The sequence below is a fragment of the Strigops habroptila genome, chromosome 10 (genome assembly GCF_004027225.2).
Source record: "Strigops habroptila isolate Jane chromosome 10, bStrHab1.2.pri, whole genome shotgun sequence".
In the NCBI taxonomy this organism is placed as follows: Eukaryota; Metazoa; Chordata; class Aves; order Psittaciformes; family Psittacidae; genus Strigops; species Strigops habroptila.
Window position 1 is genome coordinate 19,982,363 of NC_046359.1, and position 20,045 is coordinate 20,002,407.

Genomic DNA, 20,045 nt, shown 5'->3' on the forward strand with positions numbered 1-20,045 from the left:
TGATTTTCACCATGAAAGCGGAGCAAATTGCTACATGATTTTAAACACTTTCATAAAAAGACAGACTATTAAGACATGACAATAATTATCCACAATTAGAGTACATTTTTCTCTCTTCCTTGTGTACTCTGAGTTTCACTGGTGGGATGGTTTTAAAAATGGAGATGTAGAGGTTCCTGGAAAGCCCTGAAAACTCTATATTCAAACATATTCACTTTCTGGAAGCACTTAGTCCTGCCTGTGAAAGCAGCAGTAAAAGCTAGAGGCTGAATCCATGGGCTGTAAATTAGGAAAGTCCATCTCCAACCAATATTGCAAAGCATCACCTTTTGAAACGTAGCCAAAATCATAATGATGAAACAAAACACCAACAGAAGCGTCTGAGCTTTTCTTGTTGAATCCTAGTGAAAAGGAATTTGATTTATGTTTGACTGCCTAAGGCACAGTGTGGGGAACTGAAAATTGCCCTTCATATGACAAAGCCATAGGGCATCTCCAGTGTTTCTACTTTAACTTGCTTACAAGTGATGGTAGCTAATTGATACCCTGCATTATAGCTTTACCATGACAAAGGATGTATAGAATTATACAGGAAAAAGCTGTTTGCATGCAGGTGACCACTTTATGCATGTGACTGCTGGCTGGACAACCCTGGGGGGAGCAGAGGGAGGGGAAGTGTGGGCTTCAGCTCCAATTTTTTTGTTGTTCATTAAAACAACAGCATTGATTTTCCCAGGTCAAAGCCAGGCCATTTCATGCAGCAAATCTGTGTTGAAAGGGATCAGAGTAATCATTTTTTACACGCTTGACTACTGCATGCCAGCACTGAGCTTTCAGCCACATGAACATAGGAATGATTTAATAGAGGAAATGGCAGCAGGCTATTGTGCACCGTGAAGGCTCCATGTAACATGCATGACTGAATGGCCCACCATTAGGCTGGGTGTAAATAAAACCTGCTCCTGACACTGCCACAGAATTAGCTCACTGGAATGCCTCCACCACTGTCCTGTTGGAAGCTAATGCTTTGGCTGCAGAGCCCCTTCCTTCCCCCTCCAGCCTCTGCCTTTGCTGGCCAAGTGGCTGGTGTAGCTATTTAGTGCAGTACTGTAGTAGCAATAATCAGCTCCTTAAATAATGCCATAATGCTGACAAATACCTATTAAACCAAAATCCGTCCCAAAGTGAGATGAATATTTAGAAGAGACTCTGATCATTTTTAGGGATCATGGGTGCTGAAACCTCATCCCCCTGGGATGTGTGCATCTTCCCTGGAGCATTTCTCAGATTATTTGTCAACCTGCCGTGCTGCAGGAGGGCTGCTTCCTGATCTGGTTTCAGCCGTGCTCATTCACCATCTCTAAACTGCCCTGAAAAGCTCCTTTTAAAGTGAGACAGTAATTCAGGAAGCAAGGTTAAGAAGTTAACTGGGTGGGGAGAAAAAAATTAGAAGTAGGCTGTACTTCAGCATGTTCCTTACAACAGTACAGAAACAATTTATCTAATATAGGTATGGACAGGAGATTATAAACAAGGGTTGCTTTATTCCTATGTACAATAAGCAGTGATTTCTAGCCTCAAGTGTCCTTGTACTTTTTATTGGTTCACAACAGCTGGATTGCATATAAGTCAACACAGAATATGGCCTGAATTATTTTACAGTGAGGTGGACTTAGAAGATTTTCTTCTCAATGGTGCCTGTCAGTGTTTCTTCTTGCATGTATTCCAGTGCAACAGGGTCCTTCCTATGTAATCTGTGTTGCCAGGATGAGCAAATGGTGTTTAGATTTTCTGGCTTGGATTCTTTCGTGTTTGGACTACTGACCTCAAGATGGGCACTCTAAATACTTCTGGTGAAGTCTCCACACCTTCAGAAGGGCCTTCCACTTGCAAGCATTGGTAATGTCTTCAGTAATTGGGAGGGGAACTGTGAAAACTGTGTGAAAATCTGAGGAGCGAATAGCTTTCTGCTGTACACTGGGAAGTGCACTATAAAATAAACTAGGAGAAGGGAGGTCAAAATAATGGGGTGGAGTTGGTTCAGTCATGGACAATTGCCCATGAGGGCAGATCTCATTAGGAAATGGGAATGAGACGAGAAGTCAGCATTGTGGTTTCAACTCAAAAAAAGCAGGAGCCCTGTTGTCAGACAGTGAGGATCAGCAGGAGAAAAAGGACAACTAATCTTTGCTAGTAAGCAAGCAGTTTGACACTACAGTTGGGGTTGATGCTATTGCTACTGGAAGCACAATATTTCTTGGAAATGAAGCCGTGGAAGGAATGATGGAAGCTTAGGGGTATTGCTCTACTTAGCCAGGATTGGTTTTTGTAATCTCCTTGAGTTTGGATGGACTGCCTAGTGAGAAAAAAGAAGGTGCTGAATAACAGGTTCTGTACAGAAAGGCAATTTACTTCCCATAACATTAGTGCAGTGGGGAATAGCTTTGGCTCCACATCCTGCCTTTGAGCACACACTATAAACTTCCCAAATTATGATTTATCAAGTTACACTTTCATTTTCTGTTTGAAACACCTTGAAATTTCTAGGATAGCAGTTGCTTTGCATCCCAGATGCAAAACAGATGTATCCTGCTTTGAAGGGATATGCATCATGCTCCTTTTTATTCAGATTTTGCATTTACGCTTTTTGCCTTTACCTTTTTCACAGAAAAGATGCTCAGTCTGGAATGTGTGCTTGGAAAGCAATCTAAGGGGAACACTCCAAAATATACAGTACTTAAGCAAAACAGAGTTTCTGCCCTGTCAGAAACAGTATGTCAACACATACTTTTATGAGCACACATCCCTATGCAATTGGGATGCAGTTGGGCAAATTTTCTGAGGTCAGTGAGTCTTCTTATCCTTAAAGTTACTTTTACATACCTAGCTGGCTTGGTCTGTGTTTCTAATACCTTAAGGCTTTTCTGGCCTGATCTTTGCTGAAGTATGTTGTTGCTTCAGAGCCACTCTTCGGTCAGATCTGCTTTCACACTGCACACCTTCACTGCTGGGTTACTTCTTTTATCTCAATTATAACCTGGCCAAACCTTAACCTATAGCTCAGGTAGAGCAACAGATCTGTTGCAAAAGCAAATCTTGTGTTCTGTGCATTTTCAGGGCTATTTCACAGCCTGGTTATTCAAACTCAAGCCATGCTCAAGAGAGGTTATTCTGAGTGTGGATAAATTCAAACCAAGTGAAAAACATTTCCTCCAAGACATTTAGGAAATGGCATGTTGCTTTACATGCTGTGTGGTCATAAATGGAAGTGTCATTATTCTGTCCTGGGTTAGCTTACAGGATTTCTTTCAGATCGATTTTTGGTAGGTATAAATTTATTTTTTTTTAGTGGAGGAATGAATCCCATCTGTGTGGCGGGAGGGTCAGCTGGTTTTGCCAGGGTGCTGGGCAGAGAGTACGCTCCCCCAGTCCCAGTCAGTGGGGCAGAGGCAGGAAGGGACCTCCTGAGAGCTGCTCCTGCTGAGCTCCCTGCTGCCCACTGTCTTCATAAGACATGTTGGGAAGTAGGAGTGGTGTGCTGTGATTACTACAAAGCATTTTATTTATTATACAGTCAAAATTTATGAGATCCTAGCCCCATCAAGTGCTCTAAATAAATTCGGGACTTCAAATGGGTATTTTCTATGTAAATGGGAAACTGTATTAATTTTAACAGTTTAATTATTGTGTCTCTGTGTTGATACGGATGAGTGAGCTGCCAGCTGCTTTGTGACACTCACCTTGAAGCTCTGCTTTGGCTGTATCTCCTTACTGATCCCAATAAAGGTGATATCAGAAAAAAACAGAGGCTAAAAAGGGGAGGTCAGTGGCAGGAGTCTCCTGTCGAAAGACACTATTATTTTCTGTACCTGGGCTAATAAACAGCCTATTAATTAGTGCATGTTTAGCATAAACTAGATCCGATTTTGCCTCACTGCAAAGGTGCAGGAGATCTTTTGTTTCGTTTCTCCCCATAGCATTCTAAACCTCAGGTGAATCATCCCGAGACAGCATTTAAGGCTCAGATGAAAAGATGTCCCTCTTTCTCTTTCTTCTCTGCCTTGCACACAGACATACTCGCTGAGAGACGTGCACGGGTGGCCCCTTGTGTCGTGAAGGGGCAGACGCCGTGAGTCGCCTGCCTCGGGCTGCTCTGCCCTGCTACATTGCGTTGCTGTGCGAAGAGCCACAGCCTCTCTTTGTTGTGATAACCCACGGGCTGCCCAGGTGTGAGCTCTGGTTAGAAAAACATAATGAGCTCATGTTAGCATGTCTCCTGCTGCTACTGTAGTCTCTGCTGCCTCTCCACCAAGGGGTAAGCACTATTAGCTGGAGCCTCAGGTTGGACCCCTCTTTACAGACCACAAGCTTCTCATTGAGCCAAATGGATATGAATGGGAACTAAATGAAAAAAACATTTACACCATATTCCTGTACTTCATACCATGGTGACATCTGTTTTGCTTTGCTCCAGATAAGAGCCTGACATTGTTCTCATGGTGAAGTGAATTGGAGCCATCCACCTGTATTCCCAGAGTGTCTCAGGCCTGTGCTTGGCTCTGGTTGGCATTGCATTTTTTCCAGTGGGGATGGTTTAAAAGTGCCCCATTACACAAGAAGGCAGTGCTGACAGCCAGAGTGGGGAAAAAAGAAAGAGGGAAGAAAAAAGGAAGAAAATCAAGCATCACAGAAAAAAGCACTACTTTAGTCATAGCTCAGGCATGCATGGGAGAGCTGGCCAGAAGGAATTTCCAGTCTGCTCAGCTGCTTCCTTAAAATGCTAGAGCTAGTGTGTAGGCATGGCATGAAAGCAGATGTGACCATCAGTGCAGGACACAAAGTAAAAACTGTTAGTGGCATTTGGCTGCATTACATAGGAGGTCAGATCTGCTGCTTGTGTTGCTAGCTCAGAAAGTTGATGAGCTGCAAAGATAGGAAAGAGATTGCTTTTATACTCAAACAAAATTTGAAAGACTGCTGCTGTGAGACACCATGGCCAAAAGCCTAAGAAGTATTCTAAAAAGTATTTAATGCCTAAATCCTTTTGAGTGACACTAGGGATGTACTCAGTGCCCTTCACATCCAAGCAAGTGGAGGGCTTGTTTCCCAGAAGGAGCTGAGCCCATTGCAGGATCTCTGCCTACAAGTAACATTTAATACTCCACCACCCTGTCCCACCTCCTTTCAAGTATGCAACTGCTCTCACCATTTAGTTCCCTTTCTTTAGAATCGCTGACAAGTCACCTGGAGCATTGCAGTTTGTTGGGGTCTTCCCAAACTGTGTCTCTCTTGTTGTTACCACTTTTTAGCTATGGTATTGGATCAGATCCTGCTTTTCTTTTTATCAAGATCTGATTCTTGTCTCGATCAGGCAGTTTAATCTAGAGATCAACTAAAATGCATTCAAGGTGAGCAAATGCTGACACTGACTTCCACTAACTGGTACCACAGGTCTAAAATAACTCCTACTTGTTCGTATTTGTAAGGCTGCATTTGTTCCGGCATGGACTTCTTTGCTGGGCTGCAGTTTGAGCAGTAAATACAACTATGATAGGTGTCACAGGATGAGTAGTACGAATCTCAGGCCTTTTGGTAGAAAAGGGCCGTGTAGAGCTCCCTGTCTATCCATCTTGGCTGTGCTTTCCTTTTCCTGCATAGAGCTATCTCAGGTGCATTCAAATAAAAGCTCTGTAGACTAGGTTTCCAGACAGTCGGCAAGAGACCATTCCATTTAGAGCTAGCATTTACAAGTTAATTACTGGTTACTAACTACTGGTTTCTAGCACAGATTTCTGCACTCCGAATTCAATGGGATAAGATGTAATAGTTCACAAAGTCAGCAGAGAAACGGACTCCCATGAATGAAACTAGATAATGCTTTGTTACTTGCAAATCAGAAAACTAGGCAGTCAATAGATATTTTTGGTCTGAGTTTTTTGTTTTTAGCTTTTATTGAAGCACCAAGTTGGCAGACACGTTGAAGATATTTACATTCAAGTTTCAATAAATGTAGTGCTAGAGATTCCTCTAAATGATTTTATCTTGGGTTTAAAATAAAATTTGCATCCCTTCCCTGCTGACTTCAGTTTTGTTCTTGCAAGAGTCATTTAATAGTTTCATTCAAACTTAGTGGCTCAGGCTTTTTTTTGGGCGGGTGTGGTGATGATTCTCCCCTCCCTTCTATTCCTGCTGTCTCCTAGGGGAGACCCTGCAGGAGCTGTCAGCTACACAGTTTGTTTTGTGTTTTTTTTTTTTTTTTAAAAGGCAACAACAACAACCAGCCATTGCTCTGGCTGTACTAAACCAAGCAAGGACATGGAAGCCAATGTTTTTCTTTCTTGTGTCTGTTCTTTCTCCCAGCAAGCTGTATGCACAACTTCCTTACTGCTGCCATCAGGCCACTGACATATGTTTTTCTCCCTTGCTTTACCTTTAGGCCTTGAGTTGGCAGCTCACATGACAGATCTTTCAATATAGTGTAGGCTTTATCAACCATGGTACATTTTCAGCTATTGCAGTACTCTCATCCACTGGTGTTATAAACAGAGTGGGTGTGCATGAGCACTGGTATTGAAGTGGACACAGTGACTAACCTTTCTGCCAGCCAGTCATTCTTGCTTCTGTCTTGCCCATCACCAGTGCTGCAGTAAATGCATAAGTGGGAAGTGTTTCAGAAGAATATTCTACTGAACAGAGGCAAGGCTAATGCATCTCTGGTGGCAACCACCAAGCTTTACTTACTGCAGGCATTTTGTCCTCTAGCATTTTTACTGCCCTAGCCAGCATACAGTGGTGTTATGCAAAGGACTAAGTGTGGTATATTGACACTCAACTCCAGCATAATAAAAGAACTTGGGTGTCAAAGTGCTTTTTGTGCTGTGATTGAAAAAAATTCCAAAACAATACCTCCCCTGTAGATGGTCCATGCAGAGGCTGGCTAATGCTTGTCCTTAGGCTGTAATAGCCAGTACCAGGAAAGCATAGGAAGACCAGTTCCCACCTGCTGCTCTGGTCCTTCACTGGCATACCTGTATGCACTGAGACCTGAGCAAAGGGAAGTAGGCACAAGCTCTGGAAACTTGAAGGTACCTATGCCCTCTGGGGATCAAATCCTGGAGTCAGACACCAAAGAACATGTAAGGATCTGACTCATTGTGTGTGGGTACAGCACATGGCAGGTACAGCTCCCATGGACTGCCAGGGGTTTCGCTCCATTTTCTTCTGTGTGTAAGAAGGGCAAGTGCATATTGTTTCTAGACATTGCTGCAGATGGAGCAGAAAGGAGAGGCAATAACTGTTCTGGTATGAAATGGCACTTTCTGCATTTACAGGTTCACAGAGACGGAGGCTTATTCCAGCTTTATCTCTTGATACCACTTCCCCAGCAAGGAAGCCTGCCAACAGCCCTGGAGTCCGCTGGGTTGATGGGCCCCTGCGAAGTGGGCAGAGAGGGCTGGGGGAGCCCTTTGAGATCAAAGTCTATGAGATAGATGATGTGGAGAGACTGCAGCGACGACGAGGTGCGGACAGCAAGGTGAGTGCAATCCATGTAACCTGTCTCCCTCCTCCTGGAGAGTGTAAGAGGAGGAATTGAGATTATGCAGTCAGAAATGTGTAGTATCATATATGGTTAATTCAATAGGCAACAAAACCTATTATCTCATTTAAAGCAGTTATGACTCAAGTTATGCCTTCTTCCATAGCAGCTAGTGGACATTGGTACCTTGCATTTTTGCCCCTTGCTTATAGTCTTGGTGGTTCCTGTGCACTAGCATCTTGTCACAAGTGTCTTTCAAGGCTGCAATGGTGCCTCAAGTGCTGTGATGGTATTTTTTTCAGGATAGCTAATGTCTTCCTTCTAAGTTGTTCTTGCCAGCCTCGGGCCTCCAAATGTACAAAAAGATCAGGGAACTGTAAAGGTCTGCTCTTGAGAGGTATGATTGGGAAGAATATCTGAAGTTGGTGGAATAGCACCAGTTTTAGACTACTGTGGATATAGACTTTATTATTATTTTAAGGCACTTTTTCTTCTTAGCCCCTGTTGCTTCCTAGCCCCTAACCTGTAGGTTAGGCTGTTTGTGATGTTGTTCTCTGATATGATTTTGTATGGAGAAAAACATTACTTGTTTGGGTGGGGTTTCTAATGCATTTCACCCACACAGCAGATTTGTCTACAGAGCAGAAGGCAGAGTAGTGTTGAGATCTTCACACAGGCTTGGAGGAGATAGTTCTGGTATTGGGAATGCTCCCACACAAATGGACGTAGCACAGCCCTAACTGTGGGCTCACTTACTACACATCTTGATGGCTGCCACTCCTCAGAAGTCATGCGAGGGCAGGCTGAGTGTCTCCAGACATCACAGCACCCTGTGCTGCTACTGTGCCTCATATCTTTACAGAAAATCATATCTTTACAGAAAATCTTCTTTATTAATAATTGTAAGTTGCTAGAGCTTTTCATAGCCTATTCCCTTTGTTTAAAGATGCTTTAAATTTGATATTGCTACCAATTCTCTTATTGTATATGACTACTGCATTTTTTATGCGCCAAGCACAGAGATGTATTTAGGATTTTAATAGAGCAAGCAATGGATTTCCTTCTCCCAAGAGATCTTCTTAGCCAAACTTCTGGTGTCAAAACCAGAAATCATAGAATCATAGAATCATAGAATAGTTAGGGTTGGAAGGGACCTTAAGATTATCTAGTTCCAACCCCCCTGCCATGGGCAGGGACACCTCGCACTAAACCATGTCATCCAAGGCTCTGTCCAGCCTGGCCTTGAACACCGCCAGGGACGGAGCATTCACAACTTCCTTGGGCAACCCATTCCAGTGCCTCACCACCCTCACTGTAAAGAACTTCCTCCTTATATCCAGTCTAAACTTCCGCTGTTTAAGTTTGAAGCCATTACCCCTTGTCCTACCACTACAGTCCCTACGGAAGAGTCCCTCCCCAGCATCCTTATAGACCCCCTTCAGATACTGGAAGGCTGCTATGAGGTCTCCACGCAGCCTTCTCTTCTCCAGGCTGAACAGCCCCAACTCTCTCAGCCTGTCTTCATACGAGAGGTGCTCCAGCCCTCTTACCATCCTCGTGGCCCTCCTCTGGACTCGCTCCAACAGCTCCATGTCCTTTTTATGTTGAGGACACCAGAACTGTACGCAGTACTCCAAGTGAGGTCTCACAAGAGCAGAGTAGAGGGGCAGGATCACCTCCTTCGACCTGCTGGTCACGCTTCTTTTGATGCAGCCCAGGATACGGTTGGCTTTCTGGGTTTCAAGTGCACGCTGCTGGCTCATGTTAAGCTTCTCATCAACCAATACCCCCAAGTCCTTCTCTGCAGGGCTGCTCTGAATCTCTTCTCTGCCCAACCTGTAGCTGTGCCTGGGATTACCCCGACCCAGGTGTAGGACCTTACACTTGGCTTGGTTAAACTTCATAAGGTTGGGATTGGCCCACCTCACAAGCGTGTCCAGGTCCCCCTGGATGACATTCCTTCCCTCAAGTGTATCAACTGAACCACACAGCTTGGTGTCATCAGCAAACTTGCTGAGGGTGCACTCAATCCCACTGTCCATGTCGCCAACAAAGACCTGAACAGGACAGGTCCCAACACCGATCCCTGAGGGACACCACTCGTTACAGGTTTCCAACTGGACATGGAGCTGTTTACCACAACTGTTCGGGTGCAGCCATTGAGCCAGTTCTTTATCCACTGAGTGGTCCATCTATCAAATTGATGTCTCTCCAATTTAGAGACAAGGATGTTTTGCTACAGTTAACCTGTTTTCAGGATGCTGCATGTTATTAATTGTTATGGTTTATTATTAACTATCATTGCAAAGTCTCCAAAGCTCACTGAAGGAAAACATCAAAACCAAACAAAAGCAATAAAAATAAACCAGATGATTAATGATTTCATGCGGTGATTCATACGCTTCCAGAGGAAATGGCTCATTGTCAGTATTATTGATAAGAGGATCATTTAACTGAATGGATCTGGGTATTTCTTTTCCTCTTCACCTATTCCTTCCCTGCTTCTTTTTCCCGGTTGGCAGGAGCTGATATGTTTCAATGCCAAGCTGAAAATCCTGGAGCATCGCCAGCAGAGAATTGCTGAGGTCAAGGCTAAGTATGAGTGGTTAATGAGAGAACTGGAGGTGACCAAACAATACCTGATGCTGGATCCTAATAAATGGCTCAGTGAATGTAAGGACGTTGGTTTTTTGCCTGGAGTCATAGGTGTCCTTTGGCTTATTTAAGGGTGGGGGAGGGAGGAAAGACAGAAGGGAGCAGAGATATTTGCTAAGCATGAGATGTGAGCAATGTGTTTAATGTTTGTAAACTAAAATGGCCAACATGTGACCTAAGGGCAAGGTTTAGATTGACTGTACTTCTAGAACTAGTCCCTATAATTCTTACTAAATGTTGACAGTAGAACTGAACAATTCTTTTTGCCCGAGAGCTGAATGTTGAAATGGTACAGCATTGAGGTGGTGAATATTGCCACCGGTAGGTTAATGTTTACACGTTTCAGTCCACGGCCTCTGAAAATAGGAATTTTTTTTTTTTTTTTTTGCCTCAGATCACTCAGACATATAAGCAGTATTATAAATCTGCTGTTCTACCACAAAATAACACTGTGGAGCAAACTTGTCTCTTGGCACCAGTGGGCTTACATGAAAAATGAATTTGGCCCATTTTTTATACCAATAGATGTGTAAAGTTCAGAGAGCTTAAAAGGTATTCACATTCAAATGAAGAAGGGCCTCATCAGCTCAAAGGGAAAAAGATAAGGAGTACTACAGTAATTGTACAATAATTTTTAGTATTAGCAGGCAGATGAGTTCATATCAAAGAGTTACAGGAAAAACAATTATTTAAAATTTATTTAGGATAATTGCAGGTGGCAGAAGGAGGTTGTCTGGTGTGTTCTCTTTAAAGCATACTAACTCTTCCTTTGACAGCTGCCCTAAGTTAACATTAAACTGGTACATCCTGCAAAACAACTACATTATATGTTTCAGGATGCTACTAAGGAAGGGAGGTAAAAAGGACAGATTTAAAGAGGGCAGAGAATTTGCCATACATTTCTATCCACTTTCTGTGTAGTGCCTTTGCTTCTGGTTCCAGTGTGATAAGTGTAGAAAGTTTTATGGATGTCATGGACCTCAGGGGCCAGATAAGATGGGAAGTGCTGGTTCAGACAATGCATCTTGCACTTGGCTTCTGTGGAAGCCATGGCCAGCTGCCATCTGGCAGCATATGGGCACCTATGTTGGAGTGACTGTTACGTATGCCTTTCCTTGCTACTCAAGTGGTCTAATGAGAATCACAGGGAATAGGGAGAGGTGTGAGGAGCAAGAAGGTGTGAGGTTGGTTTCTAACTCTGAGTTCTGAATTCAGCAAAAGACCTGTCCTCCCATGGCAGAGCACCTACTTAAATCTCTTTCTGTCAGCAGAATATGAGAGTCTGTACGTGCTCAGCAATCAACATTTGCTTAAGGGTACAGGAGCGTGGCAAAAGGCATCTGCCGTTCAGGACAGGATGGCAGAGCGTATCACTCAAGAAAGCATCCAGTGCAATCTTAGAAGTATTTTTCGGTATCAGCAAGCCACTGTGCCATTTTAATAGCCATTAAGCAGAAAAGGCAACTTTTAATCACAATGGCAAGCTGGAGATAATATTGTATACAGTGCCGATGGGTTTGAAGACTTGAAATAGCTCTGTCTCTCTCACCAACCAGATCTGGGGTTTGTCTGCTTTTCCTATCTGTATGTTTTTCTTTCCCACAGTTGATCTGGAGCAAGTATTTGAGCTGGATTCTCTGGAATACCTGGAGGCCCTGGAATGTGTGACTGAGCGTTTGGAAAACCGTGTCAACTTCTGCAAGGCCCATCTCATGATGATCACCTGTTTTGACATCACTTCTAGACGCCGATAAAGTATGAACCTCAAGAGAATTTCAAGAGCATCTCTGCCATCCTCCTTTTCCCATCTGAATAGCATCCCAAAGACAACAGAATGAGGATGAAAGTTGGAGTCAAGTCTCAACTGTGTGTATGAGAGATTTGCTATACTATACAGAAGAGTAGTATGAAAAAAACCCAGGATGAGCATGGACAAATGGCGATAAAAGGTTGTTGATTCTCTTAGCCTAAAAGAGCACTTTGAGGAACCTTTAAGGACATGTCTGTAAATAAGAACTGCTGACAGAAGACGCTTCTTTCCCTGCGCTAGCTGAGGGAGGAGGAGAGGTGGTTCACTGAGAGGACTTCACTGAGAGGTTCATTAAAAGAAAACCTATCCAGAAAAACTGTTTAAGTGCCTTGCAAATCTTTATTATCCAAACATTTATGTTAATACTTTATTGTGTACAGATGGTGCTAGTCAAGAAAAGAAAAAGGAAAAAAAACAAACACACTTTTGAAATGTATTTACAGCTTGTTTTTCTCTTGGTGTTTTCTCCTATTTCAGACTTGCTGTTTCTAAGTAACTTGTGTTTGTAGAGATATTTCCTAATCAGTACAACATATGAATAAATGTTAACTGTCTTTTCTTGTTACCAGAGTAAGGCCACTCAAAGAGAAATGCGGCTTTCCCAGACGACACAAAAAATATTTCTAGCAGTGAGTAAGGTTTGCTTATATGTTCTTCTGTTATCTTACATGCTGGAGGACACAGTAATTTTCCCAGCCTGTAGATTCTGCAGTGTATGAGAGAGGAGAGGTGACATTACTGTGAAGTAAATATCTTTTCCATTTGATTCAACTCCCATCAATTGGGGTTTTTTTTTCCATGTATTTTTAGCTTCATACTGGCTAGAGTTATGGATGAGGAGGCACTTTTTTCCTAACCTATTTTCTGGTGCTAAAACTTGCTGAAAATTACTCTTTAGGCTGAGGGCTCCCATGCTTATCAGTCCGAAAATGAGTGATTTATGCTGTCTTTCTTTCTTGAGACTATGACTGATAAAATTTAGCTTTGGTTCTTTTTGACATACACCACTGCAAAACATGTTTTGGCAACTTTTGGTCCCTAGCCAGTCTGTCAATAGTCACAGACGTACCTGAGAAGTGCAGGCTCTGCTTGGCTCAGCACATCTGGAACTAAGTGAGAGTCGTGAGTGAGGGGATACAGCACTTCAGGCATGTTGGCTATGGCATTTCATTATGAGCCCTCCAGTACTGAAGCCATGGCAAAGTTCACATTGACATCAAAAGGACAAGGGTCTGCACCTCAATGCATATCCAAATGTTCTACTTGTTTGCCTTTTTATTTACAAAACAGTATGTGAGAAGGAACGTCCTTTGTGTTTCTTAATGTGTGAAATCTGCATTGTAATTATGTATGAGCATAAGAAATTATTTTGTTGAATTAGGTTTCTTCTTCCACATTGAAATAAGCTTTTTCACAAAAATTCCTCTCTCACATACAGTTGTGCTACCTTCTTATTGCTTATGAGAAAATAAGAGCACCATTTAACATATACTCAACATGCACCACTTTACTGCTGTACTTGAATGCAACTCTTCTTTTACATGCACCATCTTATTAATGCTATCTTACAATAGCCCAAGCAGCAAGTCCCAGTGGGAAAATCACCCCACAAGAGTACTGATAGATTTTCTAGTGTCTAGCTGAACCCTGCCCCACCTTTACAAAAAAAAAAAAAAAAAAAAAAAATAGAAATAACATTTATATAATTTTATTTTTCTTTTAATACTCTACAACTTGTAAAAACAAATCTTTCTCATTCTGTTAGCTTTTTCACTGGATTTTGAAGAAGATCCTTCTTAACATTCGATAGGATTATTTGGAGGGAAAAAAGGTTCTGTATGACAATTGCTTTCTAGTCCGTTCCACAGCATTTTCCTATCATGAAACTTATATTCCAAGTAAGAATTAAAGATATAGGTCTGATCTCTCTCCCCTTCTCTCTCAAGGCAAAAAAACTTCTGAAGAAAAACACCAAACACCACAATTTATCTACCTTTGTTTCTCTTTGTAATAATTTCATAGCACTTGTTACGTATTGGTTCTATTGAGGGCATCTCTTCTCCACAGAGCCCCATGAATCCAGTACAGCTCCACAGAGCCATGGGAATTACCCCTACAGTGTTGTGCTGGATGAAGACTTAGTGCCTTTGGGATATGGAGTGCGTCTCTGTGGGCTTAGTCCCGCGGAGCCCCAGGTACACGCTGTCAGGTCACATACGCACAGAAGAGAGACTTTCACAGCCAGCTCCCATCTCACTCACCTGTGTCCCCAGGTAGGCCTGTACTGCTCTCACTTGTGACACTGACATTGCACAAAGCCTGTCTCCAAGGCCATGCCTCCACATTCAAGGAACAATATCCCCACCTACCCCCAAGTTGTGCACATTAAATTAAATGTTGCCTTCTTTAAGCTTAAGCATTTCTGAAAATGTTTTCTGGAAGGTGGTCATTGGGTAATTGGGGCACATTGTCTTTCCTCTGCTAAAAACAAGCAGCCCAAAATGGGCATGGTGGGCTCTCCGGGGACCTGCGGTAAGATGGTGAGTGGCAAGCAGTACAGTAAAAGTAAACATACACTTAATAGAAAGAAAGTAAAATCCTAGCAAATGGTGCATGCACAGAATACACTATTAAAAAGAGATGCCCTCTCACACAGTCTGGGATTTATACAGAAGTTGTGATATTTCTATAAATCAAGTGGACATATTTCAGAGCTATTGTAAAATATCTATTATGTGTAATATTCCTCAGCATCATTAACTCAATTATTCATTGTCTCTAGATTTGGTACCTCTGTAGATTAGAAAGCATAGCAAAAAGCGCCTCTATCTACCTATTATTTTAAACAGTAAGAGCATATGTTTGTCCTATTCATCATGATGAACCAAAATTGATTCCTGAAAACAAGTGGATTTTGCCAAGAATGAATTCAGCATGCTGAAAATTATGAAGTAACTGAGCAGAATCACAGTCCTTACAAATATTTTATTTCCGAGGTCTTAATTAGAGTAGCCATTAACACTCCCATTATATACTAGTATTCATATCCTAAAATCCAGGCTCGTCTTCTCTTTTTTGACTTTCTGTCAATGCATTTCAGAATTTGCCACTATGTTTTTACAAATTGTGGTGGCTTAATGCATAAAAGGGAATGAAAATTTGTGGAGATTTGACATTTATGAAATATTTTCTTGTTGAAAACAGATTTTAACTTCAGAATTTATATTATTATATTTCAGATATCCAAAACAGATAATTAAAAGCATCAGGACCTTATTATGAAATTGATCTTAGTCTACAGTAGCCAGCATTTACAGAAGACCCACACACTTCTGCAAGTCATCCAGGAAGCCTCATTCTTTAAGCAACTGCCAGCGTTGTTATGTTGTCTTCATTGCAGATTTGTTAAAAGGTCATCAAGTTGCCCAAAATACACAAGAGAAGTGTGAATGTAATGCTTAATCGTTTGCATATTCAGAAATCAATCCTGTCTCCTTGGGACAGCTTTAGTAGCAAACAGCAATGTTAGCATAATCAGGTTTGAAGGTTAATTCTTTGCTCACTCGTGTAGCAGGAGATTACAGTTCCTTATTGTTGGGCTGTGTAATGAATACCACCACTGCTCTGCTCTGCATCTCCACTGCTGTGTTCATGGGCAGCTGGGGGTAGTTTGGGCCTCGTTTGGAGAACTGCTTGTCTTGGCATACGTGAACCTTATCTATACAAGGAACAGAAGTTGTTTGTTTTATAGCTACACAGCCTGAGGGAAACGGTCCCCTCACACATTATTGTGGGGAGATGGCATAGCTGTTCACAAATGGCAACAACATCACTCCCCCTTCCTCCTGCAAGGAGAACCTATAAAACCTTTCTCCTTGCACTCAACAAGGTGACCTATACCACGCTATAGGGAAAACATACACTTGAAACACTTTCGAAGGCTTCTTTTACATGTCCTTTTTTCCCCCATGTTCTTCAGCCTACAAAGCCGAATGGCTGCAGTTCCCGTGTAGAGTTTGTCATTGAAACGTTAAAGCCTGTAAAAGTAAACCAAATGAACTGCTCTATATTTCAGGGCGTCAGGAATTTAAGGCAAGATATTTTACAACCCAGGCTGTTAAGTACCATAATTTCTGCATATACGTGAGGCATACAGCATAGTTACATCAGTTGAAAGCCTGTACGCCTAGCTGTCTATGAGATAAAGCTTTCTGTCTAGTCCTAACAGCTTTAAAATTGTAAAAATTCTGCATTGCAGAAGCAAATATGATTCTCATAAACCAGAGGCTGAGTGACCCTCTGAAGCCAGTTCATATGGGAGGGATGGTTGTGCAGCATCAGGGATGCACCAGCTCACTGCAGAGATCAAAGCATTCGTATCACTAGATACTGATAGATGACCATACAGAGAGGCACCATTTCTCAAATCCACTGATGGGTGACATACCTTTCTTAATCCTGATGTCCTCATGGTCTTTGTTTTGTTACTCCATAGGCTTTTGCATCAGAGACACCCAGCAGGTTTTGGAGACACAAGGCTGGCTGTTGCAAGCTGTCACAAGATTTGAAACAGGTTTCCAAATAACTATGGCAAACAAAACTGTGAATGATTTGTCAGTGCAAAGTTAATAATCTCTATCTCTTGCATTTATTGTGTGCTCATCCCAGGGTTATCTAAGCTTCCATACCTACTCTTGGAAATAATAAACCATTTTATTATTGTCTTTATCTTTTCTTCTTTCTCCTCTTCAAGCAAGCTTTAAAAAAAAAAAAAAAAAAAAAAAATCAGTTTCTCTTGAAAATGTAGCATGCTTATCCTAACCCCATTGAAATTAATATGGATTTTGCCACTAGCTTCACAGACAGCAGGCTTGTGCTTATTTATGCAGCATTCTGAAGCTCACAAAGAACGTGATGATTCTGCAAAGAATGCAAGTGCTGAAAGTGAAATAGTAACGTTCATCTATATTTCAAACCACCTTCAAAACCCTCCTGGATATGAAATACAACCCAAACCATCTTTCTTTGAGTGGTCCTACTTAAGTATTGAGCAAACTTTATAATAATGGTAATAAATTGGTGCTTGAGGCAGTTTCAGCTATATTACATATTCTCAATATACTATAGATATGGATGTATTCACCCTCTATATTGTATATGTATGTGTGTATTTACATATAGCACTCATACATATATGTTTTATGTATGCATAGATACTAACAACTTTTCTAAGTTTTACTTCTTTCCCTCCCATAGCTGAAACTGCTGGTTACTAACAAACATCCACATCATATTCTATGTATGAAGGATATAATTTATTTGTAAACTCAGGATGTTCTTGTTTTATAGAGTTGCTTGTATTTTATAATTTATTTACACATCATGGTTGGAAATGCTTATCTAAGTGCTATGCATCGAAGTGTATGTTTGCTAAATCCATTTCATTCTGTCTGTGGCTACATTCTTTCTCATTATGACAGTGGTATAAAATAGGGCTAAGGAGGAGACAAACTGATGGATATAGAACTTATGCCGGTACCACCAGTAATTCTGGAAGAGGATGTATCAGTAGTAGATGATATATATATATTTTATCAACTAAATATTATGGGGAGTTGGGGGCTGGGAGAGAAAAAGAAAGAACAACATTAGGACAAGTTCAAAATGTGGAAAGTCACAGCCATTTCCAAGTTGGTCAACAAATGCATTGAGCCTTTTGCCATTAAAATTGTAAAGTTTATTGTTTGCTGGCTAAAAAATATCCTTTTTGTGGTATATCTGAGGTGTGAAACATTGTTAAAAATATGATGTCTGGAAAAAAAATCAAACTATAGTGGCATTAAATGTTTACTTTTATCTTACCAATATATCTGCCTCTTCCTCCTGACTATTTTACTTTGGATGAAAGCATTTATGAAGTGGCAGAGAAGAAGATGCTTTTGACCCACAAGAGGATGTGCTAATATAATAGTGAGAGTGAGCAAGATGAAACCTGAAAATAAAACAACTGAAGGGGTTCTACCAAGCAAGTATTGCTGAGAAGCAGATTCACCAGAAAACAGTAAGGAATTGCAGAGTTTGATAGCAATGACAGAAATATTAACCCAAGCATAGCACCATTAACTTCTCCCCTGCTGCTGTCCAGAAACAAAAGGAAAACAGTCTCAGGGCCAGAACTGGTCAGGCTTTTACATAAGCTGGTCATGCATATGTGCCTCCCCAAATTAGCAAGGATTTCTCCATCTGCATCTATGAGCAAGGGAAAAATCTGAGGCTAAATGATAAAAATGTGTTTATAGGTATAATTTTTTGTCATCTCTAGCAATTGTGTCACCATGGGTATATACCACATTGGAAGAAAACAACAAATCCTATTTCTTGTGGGAAGAGAAAAAAGGAAGCTATTCAAAACCTCCTTTAAGACATATTATATGCTGGCAGGTGATTCCCTCACATTCCCAAATTTAGGAGGGACATGTTAATATGCTAAGCATCTAAATATTTGGTTGACAGTTTGGTAAGCATTTAAAATAATCCTTTCTTCTATCTTGTTATTACAGCAGCTCGGTGGCAGAGCTAGCAGCCACAGTGCAGGTAACGCAGTTGTCTATGGTGACCAGCTCTTCCAAATGAAAAAATATCAAGGTGGCTTCAGAGGCTAAGGCTGGCGCTAAACGAGGTCATGTGGTGGAGGGGAAGAGGAAGCTTCTCCTCATTTCTCCTCTCTCAGCAGCAAACCCTATGACTCCAGTACTACCTTAACTCTTGCTCCTGGGCTAGTGAAATTGCATGCTGGTGCTTCTCCACAGTAACCGTAAATGAAGATAAACAGCCATTCCTTTTGTCTTTGGGCTGTTCAGAATAGCTCTGATTTGCTCTAAAGAGCTAAAAGGCTTATTGCCTATTTTTGAGGTAATCTATCTTCATTGTTGTTATCATGCAGCCGCATCAGTATTAAAGAGCCCAAAGTGCCTTACAGTGACAAAACCAGAGAAAAATGGGTTAGCACAAGTCCGAGACTGTGTCCAAGGCAGAACTGATGGTGAGGAGCTCTCTGTGAGCTAAAAAAAAAAGAAAAATCAGTTCATTCTTGGTCAGTTCTGAAGCCTTATAGACCTCAGTGCTACACACTTCCACTTTGGGACAAGACTGCCAGGAAAGGTTTTGAGCACGGAATGAGAGCAGGAGCTCACACCTGACAAAAGGCTGCTGTCCTTATGAATCATGCTTGATATTGTTTGCATCTCTTGTGAACTAATGCCCTAGCCATGACTAAGTCTTAACTTGTCTGTAAAACCAATAACCTTCCAGACTAAAAGTCAGGAGAAGGTTTAGTGTTGAAACCTGGCAGGCCCAACATCCTTATGGGGTCCTGAACAAGCTCCTCAACTACTGGAAAATCAGGAGGAGGGGAAGTAGTTGCTAGAGCTGGTTCCTATCCCACATCTGCCCACAAACCATTTGGGCTTCCATGGCCTCATCCTCACTTTGGCTGGCATCGCTAGCTGCCTGAAAGCCACAGAGGAGGGAGGGGAGCAAGAAAAGTCAACTCCCACTCTCCCAGATGAAAACAAAGTTAATGTTTAGTTCCATCTAAGAATATCTAGGCCATCTTCGAGTGGATTTTACATTTTATGGTAGCTGTTAGTATTCTTGACAGTTGCCAATCCGGCAGTTTTGGAGGCTGACACCTGCTATTTAAACTCTGAGCAACGCTATACTGGCTGTGACCACACAAATGCTCCACATTGCTCAGAGCACTTCAGAACCTCCATAAACAAGTGGGTAGCTTGGAGGTCCTATGTACTCTCCCTTCAAGAATAATCACGCCAAATGCTGATCCAGGAAAAGCTCTAAGATGGCCAAAAGTGGTCCATTGCTAAAGGATACTTGGCTAGGGGAAAGCCCTGCGTTAATTTTCGTTTATGTTTACACGTGTCTCTTCTGTGGACACTTATTGCACAGGTTTGGCACCCATTCTTTTCATCAGATTGCAGGTTTCATGCCAATCAACTGGCAGCCAAATGTATGCAGCTGTGTGTG

General features: G+C 41.8%; 1 protein-coding gene across 4 annotated transcripts in view; it reads left to right on the forward strand.

Annotated features, from left to right (window-relative positions):
- The window catches only part of KIF26B (kinesin family member 26B), a 305,074-nt gene extending 287,207 nt beyond the window's left edge, over positions 1-17,867 (forward strand). For 2 of the 4 annotated variants that reach the window (XM_030499568.2, XM_030499569.2), the window contains exons 13-15: positions 7,332-7,534; positions 10,060-10,210; positions 11,798-17,867. In XM_030499568.2, coding sequence (XP_030355428.1) covers positions 7,332-7,534; positions 10,060-10,210; positions 11,798-11,946 — 503 coding nt within the window. In that variant the 3' untranslated portion in view covers positions 11,947-17,867. The remainder of the gene's footprint in view (positions 1-7,331; positions 7,535-10,059; positions 10,211-11,797) is intronic. The other 2 variants (XR_003993480.2, XR_003993481.2) reach the window with 2 other exon arrangements.
- Positions 17,868-20,045: the final 2,178 nt, after the last annotated feature.